Source organism: Uranotaenia lowii, chromosome 2, assembly GCF_029784155.1.
Source record: "Uranotaenia lowii strain MFRU-FL chromosome 2, ASM2978415v1, whole genome shotgun sequence".
In the NCBI taxonomy this organism is placed as follows: Eukaryota; Metazoa; Arthropoda; class Insecta; order Diptera; family Culicidae; genus Uranotaenia; species Uranotaenia lowii.
The window spans coordinates 282,454,154-282,467,384 of NC_073692.1; the positions used below are offsets into that span (position 1 = coordinate 282,454,154).

Sequence of the window (13,231 nt, forward strand, 5' to 3'; positions counted from 1 at the left end):
ATCTACCAGTATCCCCTGCAAAAAAAATCAATCGATCTGAACCTGTAAATTACAATCATCCCCGGGTTCAATCAACCGTTTTTTCCCCGCACAACATTTACATGGTGTTGCATTCTGGTTTTCCGGAATTCCCTCCAGCGGCAATTGCTGGAACTAATTGGTCGTGAGAGATTAATTATTTTGAGTAATGTATCCCGCCCTTAACATTTCCTATTTTATTTTTTTTTGTTACTGCCTGATTCAATAGGATAAAAAAAACTGTTGGTCCACTGCAGTGGATAGATTTACCCCTGTTTTACAACGCTAACAATGATTATTTCCGTTTCCAATGCTGCTGACATATCAGTCTAACAATAAAAATCAGCGATAGCCGTTGAAATATTGCAAAAAATCAGCGGAAAAAAGGACAATTCGGTCGGGTTTTGATTGCTAGAGGAAGGTAAACAGGCGAACCTTTTATCTGGGTGAAATAATTTATGAAGGATCTAATTGAAATGAATCCTTTTTTGAATTCAGCGGCGATAAAATAAACATGATGTTGAAAGCGCAAACCATCAAGAATGGTGCTTAAAACACCCAACGGATTAATAGATGATAGTCAGCAAATCGCAAACTTTCTCGGTGATCACTTCCAATCCATGTCCGACCAACCACTACTTCCTTTCCCTCCTGCACCAAGAAGCACCCGTCATAACCGAAAAGCCATATTGGATTTAGAAAAGAAATTTTCTATCAACGAATTTTTCACTGCGACAAAATCAAAAAAAGGCCATTCTGTTGGACCGGACAACATAAGTAACGAAATGTTGCGTCGACTCCCTATTGCAAATAAAACACAACTTCTGGATCGTTTGAATGAGTTATGGGAAAATGGAACTTTTCCCTCTTCATGGAAGGAAGCAATAATAATACCCATTGCGAAGGCTGGCAAAGATCCCAAAATAGCAAGCAACCAGAGACCTATATCGCTTACTAGCTGCCTTGGAAAAACTATGGAGCGTATGGTTAATCGTAGGCTCGTCCAGTGGATCGAAGATCGACAATTGTGGAGCTCAAATCAATACGCCTTCAGAAAGGGGAGAGGAGTTGATCAATACCTCACGGAATTGGAGGCGGCGCTAGATGGTCCGTTTGAAAAAAAGCAACACTCCGAGTTAGCCTTACTTGACCTTAGTAAAGCGTACGATACCGCACAAAAAGCACCGATACTTGCAACCCTTGCAAAATGGGGCATCAGTGGAAAACCATATATGTTTCTGCAAGATTTTCTCACGAACAGAAAATTCAAAGTGTCGGTCGGTGGAGCTTTTTCCGAATTAAAATCCCAGAAAAATGGAGTCCCCCAAGGATCAGTCTTGGCCGTAACACTGTTCCTTATCGCAATGGAGCCGCTATTCGAAAGAATTCCTCGTGGGATCCAAACCTTTGTGTATGCCGACGACATTGTCCTGCTTGTATCAGGTGTACAAGTCAAAAGTCTAAGGAAAAAACTGCAAAAGGCAGTTACTTCCGCTGTAGAATGGGCTGCCGAAATTAAGTTTACTATCTCATCAAAAAAGTCAAACATCCTTCACATCTGCCGTAGGAGGAAACACAAAGCAGTTCCCCAAATAACGATCCTCGGAGAAAGTGTTCCTGAAGTGAAAAAAGCTCGCATACTTGGAGTGACTTTCACTAAAACCCTCAATTTCGCGTCTCAGATATTTGAAACTAAGACAGCACTACAATTTCGGTTAAATCTGCTACGTGCCATAGGCGGCCGATCATATGGTGGTCAGAGGAACTGTATCCTGAATCTGTTCAAAAGCATAGGTGAGTCAAAAATGTTTTACGGCATAAACACGATAGCGAGAAAAGGCACCAACTCACTAAAAGCGCTCATGCCCACATACAACTCCGGAATACGCATCGCAGCAGGAGCTATGCGCAGCAGCCCAGTTCTGTCAATGCATGCTGAGAGTGGAACACTTCCGTGGAATTTTCGTCTCACTGAACGCCTCACAATTAATTCCATACGCATGCTTGAAAAACCACATGGTCTAATAACTCCCGCCTCGAAGAGGTCACTGGATGCTTTCGAAACGCTTACGGGAAAAACGATTCCCACAATAGCTCGTTCTATCACAGTCAGCACTCGACCCTGGAACGCGGAAAATCCAAACGTAGATTGGTGGATCAAAAAACAATTCAAAGTTGGAGAAAACAATCAGAAAGCAGTCCAGCTGTTCAAACACCACTCAGAACAACGCTACACAAACTTTCTGAAGATATTCACAGACGGCTCAGTAGCGAATAACCAAGTGGGCTTCGGTGTTTCGTGTGAAAATAGACAGTCATTCTACCAACTCCCCAAACAATGTTCCATTTTTTCCGCTGAAGCAATGGCAATACTTTACGCCCTGAAAAATATAGCGGCCAAATCTAGATATCGTTCAGTAATTTTCTCGGACTCGGCCAGTGTTTTGGCAGCAGTGGACGCCGGTAATTCCCTGCATCCATGGGTGCAAGCGATAGAGGAAGAGCAGAAAAAACTAAGTGCCACATTATGCTGGATCCCTGGGCATGTTGGCATCGAAGGAAACAGAAAAGCGGATGAATTGGCTGCAAAAGGAAGAAACGGACCAAGGAAGTCAATTGAAATCCCAGCTCACGACGTTATCACCTGGGTGAGATCAGAGTTGAGAATTAAATGGGAAGAAGAATGGCAAAGTAACCGGCAGCTGTTTCTAAGAAGAATAAAAAACAATACACTACGATGGATGGATAGAGAGGATCCCTTGGAACGACGTGCCCTTACCAGATTGAGAATTGGACATACCCTACTTACACACCTGGAATTTTTCACTAAGGGTATCCAAATGTGCGTTTCCTGCAATGAGCCGCTGACAGTGGCCCACGTTATTGGAGCATGTAGATTGTACGCGAAGGAAAGGCGAGCCAGTGGTATCGACCACGATATCGTATCAGCATTGAACACAGTTAACGAAGATAATCTCATACAGTTTCTTAAAAGTGCTAATTTACTTCACAAAATTTAAGTTTTTGTAAATATTGTAAACCTTTTATCAAGAGGAAGAATGACCATGTCGGTTAAAATCCTCTCTAAATAAACAAATTAGAATTAGAATTAGAAACATGATGTTTTCAAAGGAAAAAAACTAACTAGTTCGTACGTTTAAAAAATGTAAATTCGGGATTATGCTTGAATGCTTTGGAATGAATCCAAAAAAAGTAAGTTTTAGTCTTTGGAAAATCCAGGATGGTTTTTCTCAGAGAAACTTTATTGAGTACGCATAAGTTATAGTCAAAATATCACTTTTTTTCTTAGATTCAAAGTGTCTCAGAAGTGAATTTAAATAATTTTGGGGCGCTGAATGAAAGTATGTTATTTTTTTTTACTAGATCCTGTTTTTTTAGTTTCATAGGTACACTTTTGAAAATAGGTAAAATTCCAGTTATTAACTGTCTACACTTTTTGGTAAAACTTTGAAATATTACAAAAATACTCAAACTAAAGGATTTAAAAAATTGAGAAACTTTCGCAAAGCCACAAGTAATTTTGACTTCTATAAAAGTTATAGAGATTTTATTGATTTCTTATTGTTGCTCAGTTCAGAAACTTTCCAAAAAAATTTAAAGAACTTCTTACTCAAAGAACCTATAGCTATTAGAAAGCACAAGTCGATTTGCAGTTCTTATATGAGGCAAAATGTCGAATACCGTCAAACGGCGCATCATGCAAATGCAGGGTTAGATGCAACATTTGTGTACCACAACACTAAATAAATTTTTAATTCAATATACTGTAATAAAGTTATCATTGAATGATAACAAATTGATGATGACATAGATTTTTACATCGTGAAAAGGTTTTTTAAAGTTTTTGATTCTCATAAAAAATTTAAAAAATCGAGCAATAGATGAACAAATTTTTACTTTTTTCGATGCCGTAAAAAACTTTACTTAGTATGACGGATTGGCTTAATGATATCACCTACAAACTTAATATTTCTTTCATTTTACAATACTTAAACTTTTAGTGTATAAATATTTTTCGGACAATCACCAAATTTTCAAATTCAGTAAGCTGTCTGGGGCAAAATGCATCAAAATGCAAATCAAAACTAAATCTCCTAAATGACGTTTCCATATGCTGGGATATGATTGTTTTGCATTTTGCGTTTTTTAACATAAAAATTTCATCCCTGCTAAGATTTATTTTCATGATTTCAGCTAAAATGATATTATGTAGTATTTTTTACCCCTAAATATAAGCAGAAGATTAAAACTTTTTTCTTAAAAAAAATTTTCACAGAAAAAATGTAAAATTTAATTCGAACAAAACCAAAAAATACTGCATTGGTGCTTTATGCGGTATGACATCACAAATGTATCAAAAAATTGAAATTTTCAAACGTTTTCATTTATTTTTCATTAATTACAGAGTTTGTTGCAACTTACCCCTTTTTCTTAGTAGGGTAAAAATCGCATGTTTTTGGAAATTTAAAAATAACTGGTTAAACCAATAATTTTTCTGACTCCGTCAGTTTGGTGTCCCATGAACCTTAAAACTTTTGATGTACAAGAGGTATGATTATCAGTAAGCATTGAGATTTTAGAAGCCATTGAAGTTGAAAATTGTTGCATGTTGCCCCAGTTGACGGTACCAAACGTTCAGAAACGTTTGGAATGTATCTGGAAATTTTGGCATTTTTTCTTCAAGCATTTTATCTTTCAAACTATAATATTTAAGAAAAATCTGAATCCTTGATTACGTGGATATGAAAAAAAAAAGATTTTAAATCAGTTTTTGATTTCTCCAGTAGGTACATCAGTTTTCAAAGATTGAGTTTACTTAATACTGATTATTTTCCCAATTTCCATACCATATCTGACAAATGATTCGAATTCAGGACGCCAAAATCTTCCAAAATCAGTTATCTTAACATATGCACAAAAAATTCTGTTCTTTTATGTTTGTTCTCTGAATTGATGAGAAGTTCGGCTTCAATACTTCAAAATACCATAATTTTAAAGGAAAACCTTTCTTTCAAATCTTCAATTAGTTAGAATTGAGGAAAAAATATAGGACTTTAGTTTGGGTTTTCTCTATAACGTTTCTGGCTGATGTTTTTATGACAAAATATGCTTTGATATTACTTTTCGCTTTACTATTTAATTAATACGTCTTCTCAAAAAAAAATATCTTTAAACCTGCTAAATTGTTCTTAAATTTGAAAAAAGTTGAAACATTTGATCGGTGACCTCAGCAAGTTTCACTATTCATTATTAAAGATTGATGAAAGAAAAAATAATTTTCACGTAAATGTTAAGCGAATCTTTCCATTTCAAACACTATCAATGTGAAATCTGAAAGAACAAACCAATGGTAATTTGAGCGTGCGTAAAAAAATCATAATAAAAAAAAAAAACTTTGACAAAAAATATAGACTTTAGACACTATTATCCAATCCAAAGTTTGAAGCTGTACTTCAAGTGAAAAAATAATGAAATATACAAGAACCAGTATTCTGATCCCTCAAACAACCTTAAAATTCAGAATCACATCTTCAAGTTAGAATTTTACATTTTTATCCTAAACTATACAACTATACACAACTGCAACATTTTCGGTTCCACTTATTACGTAAACACGATTTTGGAATTTTCAGAACCTAACTCCCCCACTTATGTATGAAAAAGTTAAATTTTTAACAATCCCCCTCCCCGTAGCCAGTTCTTACGTTTTCAATTCTTGAAAAAAAAAATACAATTTTTTCGATTGACTCACATGAAATCTCTTAAACGAAATAAGCGGAGTGTAAAGATTATCAACAATATAAAATTGCTTAAACAAGCTAATATTTGCAGAAACCCGAGCAGACTTTGATGCCTCAATCGATAGCAAACAGTAACAAAAATGAGCTATCAATGCCAAAGTCATAGCATATTTTAGTATCGCATTTTTGCCAATGGTAAAATTTGGTACTATTGAAGCATCAATATGTCAAAAAATGATGTCGAACCAATACCTGAATAGACATTGAGACCAAAATGAAAGCACCATTTGCTTTTGTGTTTTTCAAGATAACAAAACGAGGCATCATTAAGGTTTCATTTATTATGATGGAGCAGAAAAGTGAAACCTAAATGATAGCATGATTTGGTATTCCATTTTTGTAATAAAAAATCAAATTCAATTACGGGTTTAAAATTAAATCGAAATGAAAACAAACAGTTAATTGGTACATTACCGGGAAAGTGCGCCCATTTTTAAGTGTTGATTTTCATTGATTGCAAATTAGGCATATTAGGATTAACGGAAATATGAAACATTACTGGTTTTCCTTAGAATTTGTAGCAAAAATAGGTTTGAGTAATTAATTTTTATCCACAATTAAAATTATTTCTAATGAGCAGCATCAAAAATTGCTTTTTTTTATTGGCACCACAACAGCAATAAGTGTGAAATTCAAATTTTTCATAAATTATCAGGGGTTTATTGTGTTTAAAAATTATAATAGCAATAATTTGATTCTAAAATTCTAATTTTTTCTCGCTAGTTTGATTATTATTTTCATCAAGCATAATATTCGGTTTGTCAGAGATCTTAATTCTTCGGTCAGTATATTGGACTGATAATGATGACTTAAATGTGCGCTTCGGGTTAATTTGACCCGGACCATTTAGGAAGGTTAAATTTTCAATTAAAAAAAAATTAATAATCCATTCATGTCCATGGGCAGGAACGTAAATGACTAGATCTCTTAAAAACTGTTTATTTAAAAAAAATGAACGCGATGTTCAAAAAACAAAACACATTTTTTCAAAAATCGTCAAATGCCTTTTTCAGAAATTAAATAGAATAAAATAAGATAAATTAAATCAAATATTTTTTTTGAAAAACAGCTTTCTGTATTGTTTGGGGAACGTCTGGTAAAAAGTTAGATAGCATATTTCAACATTGATCGTTTAAAAAAAAATCATTCAAAAAAATATTGCTGAAATTTTCGAACAAAATTTATCCAATAACATAACACGCACATTTTAACGCCTTTATGTCCACTATTCATTGATCTAAAAAAGCAAATCTCGCGTGAGCTTTTATAATGTCGCATGTTGATTAAGCAATATTATGGGTTCAACCAAAAATATGTCATATAGATGAGCCAACCATACGAATTTTGATAACAACCTATAGTGTTTTTTATCCGTGTAGTCAACGTTTTCAATAATGACTTGTTAAAAGTGTCATTTTTTTAATTAGAGATATAAACTTGCTTTTTTGTGATTCAATATTCTCATAAGATTTTTCTTTGGGTTGACTGGAGACTTGGATACGGTCATCTGTAAATTTTTGATCAGTCTTCAACTAAATTTTTCGAAAGATCAAAATATTTTTTGATAAATGTCAAAATAACATCAATTTACATAAAGAATGCAAGTTAAACTGAGTAAACTGGGTTCACATGAGTTTTGTTTTGGATTGTCAAATCCTATAAGTCCAGCGTAACATCTCAAAAGGGCGAAACTACCAAGTGTAAACAAATCGAGTTAACGATTCCGGATGAACGCGGTTACACTTAAAGTTCTTCTTGATAACCAACGAAGAATAAATGAATATAATGCACATTTCTTGATTTTTTTTTATCAAAAAGTGGTCGATTTTTTTTAATAGGATTTTATTAGATGTTCCGAAACTTCAAACGCATTTTTCTCGTTTCGAGCTTACTGCTAGTTTCGCCCATATGAAATGTTACGCTAGATGTATAATTTTTACATAAGATTTTTGTAGAAAACAGTAGCCCGAGAAGACTTTGATAACAAAATAATACCTAATTTTATTTAAATCATTGGTATTTGGTATCATTTGGCTTGAATCAAGTTGATTCGAAGCCAAAATTTGGGTCTCACTTTTCATACAAATATACCTCGATTAATGATGCCTCGTTTATCCAAAGTTTTAAAACGAGTTTTGAGGGCTCTTCGGTGTTCAATAACACTATAATTTTGCATCGCTGTGCCCTCAATTGCCAGCCTTTTGGTTAAATTGATTTGGATAGTTGATTTCATATCGATTCGGTGGTACCTCAACGATGCCTGGTTTTGCTATGATAGAGAAATAAAGTAATTGTTACAAAATTCTCACAATTTTCCCCACCTTACGCTTACGTTATTAGTAAACGGCCCAACATCATTTGGGCTGGATTATAATTAAGCAATTTATACAAAACATTTGACCGGATTTTACATAAAGTGGAATTTTACGTGAAATGATAAGTAAGGATTTTTATCGGTGTATCTTCTTTTAACAAAAAAAAAAAAGGATTGAGATATTTTAGAAAGACATGGGGTGGCTTTAAAGTATTTTTAAAACAATTTAATGAACAACATCAAATATGAAATTTTTTCTTAACATTTTAAGTCTAATTCTGTGTTTTTGCGAGAAAACATCGGACTTTCTGTGGTTTTACCTATGGTTTTTGTGATGGTATTTCCATTTTTTATAGGTTTTTTTTAATTTGTAAAAAAAACTTAAAAAAATCTGTGAAATCTGTGAATGCTATCAAATTGTAGTTTTTTTAGCGATTTCCGTAGCCTTGCTCGAGTGTCGGTTATTCCATCATCTTCAGTATCGTTTATTTAAATTAGGTTAAATGAAAATATTGCCCAAATTTTTCAAGAATTTATTGAGAAATCAACTTTTTTAAGTTAAAGCAACCAAAAACTATTATTCAGACAATTACACTAATGTTTTTATTCCAAAAGGAGGCCCTCAGTAATATGGAGGTTTTTGAAATCCAACATTCCACTGCTCCCACCCCCTAATGGTTTTGTTTTTATCAAAATAACAAACTGTGCAAAATTTCACTTTGATTGGACCACTCTGAGGCGACCCTCAAACGCCTTCAAGTTGAAATTTTTTGAAAAAACGGAAATAAAATTCATTGAAAATATTATAGTTAATTCTAGCAACACTTGAAAATGGCATATTCAGAAGTATTTAAAGTGTTTCGAAGGGTATAAAAGTGATTTTAGTAAAATTTCTACTTGATTCTTGAAAATTTCGAAAAAAAAATAGTTAGTATTTCTTTCAATTTTCCTTTAAAAAAAACCTGAACACCCCTCATTTTGAAGGTGTGTGTAGAATGTTGCTCCTATTTTGATTTTGGAATTCACTCTTCAGTTGCCAAAATTCCGTCCAAGGAAGAAGAGCAGCGTATTAAAATTTTGCTCGCGCATCGCAAAAATCCGAGCTACTCGCACGCAAAGCTGGAAAAATCGTTGAAAGTTGCCAAATCAACCATTACAAATGTAATTTAAGTGTTTGGGGAACGTTTGTTGACAGCCAAAAAGACTGGATCGGGGGGAAATCGAAAACCGGAAGCCGCTGAGACGACAAAGAAAGTTGCCGGTAGTTTCAAGCGAAACCCTATCCTCTCTCTCCGAGATGCCGCAAATAAGCAGGGTGTATCAGCACAGGTGGAAGCAGCACTTCGATAAACACCTGAACGGCGCACATGCAGGAGATCAAGGCGGTGGGGGAAGGTACATCGCCGGCGTAGCCAACGACGTAGAGGAGCCACTCCCAACGATGAGTGAAGTTAAGGAAGCCATTCGCCAGCTGAATAGAACAAGTCGGCTGGGAAGGATGGCATCGCAGCTGAACTCATCAAAATGGGCCCGGACAAGTTGGCCGATTGCCTACACCGGTTGATAATCCGGATCTGGGACATAGAACAGCTACCGGAGGAGTGGAAGGAAGGGGGTAATATGCCCCATCTACAGGAAGGGCGAAAATTGGACTGTGAGAACTACCGAGCGATCTCTGTCCTCAATGCCAGCTACAAAGTGTTGTCCCGAATCCTACTCCGCCGTCGAACGCCACAAGCAAACAGATTCGTGGGAAGTCATCAGGAGGGACGGTCAACGACGGACCAGATATTCACATTACGGCAAATCCTCCAAAAATGCCGGGAACACCAAGTCCCTACGCACCATCTATTCATCGACTTCAAAGCCTCATACGACACGATCGATCGTAACGAGCTATGGAAAATCATGGACGAGAACGGCTTTTCCGGGAAGCTGATTAGACTGATCAAGGCGACGATGGATGGAACGCAGTGCTGTGTGCGGATTTCGGGTGAATTGTCGAGTTCATTCGAATCGCGCAGGGGGCTTCAATAAGGTGATGGTCTATCCTGCATGCTGTTCAACGTGGCGCTAGAAGGTGTTATTCGACGAGCGGTGGGCGAAATGCGGGGCACGATTTTCAACAGATCCAGTCAACTTATCTGCTTTGCCGATGACATTGATATAGTCGGCAGATCATCTGTGGCGGTGGAGGAGATCTACCGCAAACTGAAACGCGAAGCAGGAAGGATTGGGTTGATGATTAATATGTCCAAGACGAAGTACATGCTGGCCTGCGGATCCGAGACCGACCGAACCCGCTTGTCCAGTAATAACAAGGTCACGATCGACGCCGACGAGCTGGAGATAGTCGAAGACTTTGTCTATCTCGGCTCACTGGTGAGCGCAGACAATGACACCAGCCGTGAGATCCGGCGACGAATTATCAGCGGAAGTCGTGCCTACTATGGACTCCACAAGCAACTGCAGTCGAGAAGACTTAGTCCTCGCACGAAGTGTAACCTGTATATGACGCTCATTAGACCGGTTGTTCTTTACGGGCACCAGACATGGATATTGCTCGAGGAGGACCTGCGTACACTTGGAGTATTCGAGCGACGAGCGTTAAGAACCATCTCTGGCGGCGTACAGGAGAACGGAGTGTGGAGGCGAAGGATGAACCACGAGCTCGCGTGACTCTACGGCGAACGCAGTATCCATAAGGTGGTGAAAGCTGGCCGGATACGCTGGGCAGGACATGTTGCGAGAATGCCGGACGACTGTCCTGCAAAACAGGTGTTCGCTACGAATCCGGTAGGAACAAGACGAGCGGGGGCGCAACGAGCGAGGTGGTTAGACCAAGTGGAGCGTGATCTGGCGAACGTGGGGTGCCCGAGAAATTGGAGAACGGTTGCCATGGACCGAGTGAATTTTAGGAATTATGTTCGTCAAGTTATGTCGTGAGACGGAATACCATGTAAATATGTAAATAATAAAGCTGGCTGTATCGTCTACAACCGTGCATCGAGCCAAAAAACGACCCGGACTATCGACTTACAAGAAGGTAGTGACTCCAAATCGCAATGATAAACAAAATACGACGGCCAAAGCGCGATCCCGGAGGCTGTACACGACGATGCTGACGAAGTTTGGTATCGTGGTAATGGACGACGAAACCTACGTCAAAGCCGACTACAAGCAGCTTCCGGGACAGGAGTTTTATACGGCAAAAGGAAGGGGAAAGGTAGCAGACCTTTTCAACCACATGAAACTGTCAAAGTTCGCGAAGAAATATCTGGTTTGGCAAGCCATCTGTTCCTGTGGCTTGATAAGCAGCATTTTCATAGCTTCCGGGACTGTCAACCAAGAAATTTACGTGAAAGAGTGTTTGAATAAACGTCTGCTGCCTTTCCTGAAGAAACACGGTTGATCCGTACTGTTTTGGCCGGATTTGGCATCTTGCCATCACAGTAAAAAGGCCATGGAGTGGTACGCCGCCAACAACGTGCAGGTGGTTCCCAAGAACAAGAACTCTCCCAACACGCCAGAGCTCCTCCCAATTGAGAAATACTGGGCTATTGTCAAGCGGAACCTAAAGAAGACCAAAAAAACTGCTAAGGACGAGCAGCATTTCAAGGCAAACTGACTTTCTGTGGCGAAGAAGGTGGACAAGGTGGCTGTACAAAATCTGATGGCAGGGGTTAAGCGTAAGGCCCGGCAATTTGGATGTGGAAAAGCTGAAGCCTGACTGAATATTTTTCCTGAATTTTATACTAATTAAACTTGAAAAAGAAATTTAATTTGATTTTTAAATAAACGATTTCACCGATTTTCATGCGTTTTCCCTTGACCAAATTTTGACCGTATCACCATTTACTCAAGTCGTCTGGATCAGCGGCTCACCTTTTTGTTAGGCCACCTTTTGCTTTAAGGATTTCACTTTAAGTGCAATCTCACTGATAAGTTTTTTTCTTTATTATGGCTGAAAATCAAATTAGACTCTGTTTAAAAATTTCGCAGCTGCCCGAGTGTCGATGAATGAAATCACCTCGGTGGCTTCAATCCATCTCCCCATTCTCAGACGAACAAAAAAAAAGAATATGGAGAGAAATTACCATGAAATTTTTCCTAATGGTACAATCAAAGGAACTTTGAACTTCCTTCGCTCATTTTTCCGCCCATCTTGGTGAAAATTTTTCCGGCACTAAAGCTTCGGATGTTCTGAATCATTCATATTCTCGGCGTTTTTTTTTCTCTTACACTTTGCGTCTCTGATGCGATGATGGGGAGGCTAAGTGTGAGGCGGATCCGATGTAAGTCGAAAGAAGAACAGGATCATTACCATAATCATAATGGGCTGAGTCGGCAAACGAGCAGCGAAAATCAGCCACACTTATATGCTTTTCGTTTTCCCTCTGACATCGGCGAGGAAAAGCCATTTTTTACTGTTTTTTTTCTCTCTAGTTCTTCTGGTCCTGATGAGAGAAGGGCACAAAAACTGGCTACATTTACCAGAAGATATTGAACACAAAAACGCGATACACATACACATCCAGTGTGGAAGTTGGTACTGGAGTAAGAGTAATTACTTCCGGTCGGTAATTACTGCCGGCGATTTCCCGCAGCCGGTGGATTCCAATCAGAGTTGGACAAATCAAAGATGGAGAATGTACGATGGCGGTCTCCCCGGAATGGTAATTGAAACCGGGACTTTTTGCTGCTCCGGGACTCATACATACCTCAAGGATGTGCTCCGATTGATTTTCACGATCCAGTTTTCTTGCCGTGGTGGTAATCAAACCTGTAAATAAAAGAGAAAAAAAATCGAATTAGGATCCACTATCAACTTCTAGGATTGAGCTTGTTTCATAGAGTTCAACAAAATGATTTTTTGCTATTCACGTAGAGTTTCAATTTGAAATAGTAACTGTTTTGCAGTTTTATGGGTATTTAGCAAGAAATATTGACAGTCTACGGCATAGGCTGACTTCGAAAATCTTATTTAAAATTCCAAATTGCTTCCAGCTTAAGGGCAAACAAGTTTCCATTACACCCGACAGGCTTCATTCATCAAGCTCTCATAACATGCCAATCA

General features: G+C 37.7%; 1 protein-coding gene across 4 annotated transcripts in view; it reads right to left on the bottom strand.

The window, feature by feature from the left end:
* Positions 1–13,231, bottom strand: part of LOC129745917 (fat-like cadherin-related tumor suppressor homolog) — a 740,130-nt gene that overhangs the window by 243,420 nt on the left and 483,479 nt on the right. For all 4 annotated transcript variants that reach the window (XM_055739309.1, XM_055739308.1, XM_055739307.1 and 1 more), the window contains exon 6: positions 12,876–12,937. In XM_055739309.1, coding sequence (XP_055595284.1) covers positions 12,876–12,937 — 62 coding nt within the window. The remainder of the gene's footprint in view (positions 1–12,875; positions 12,938–13,231) is intronic.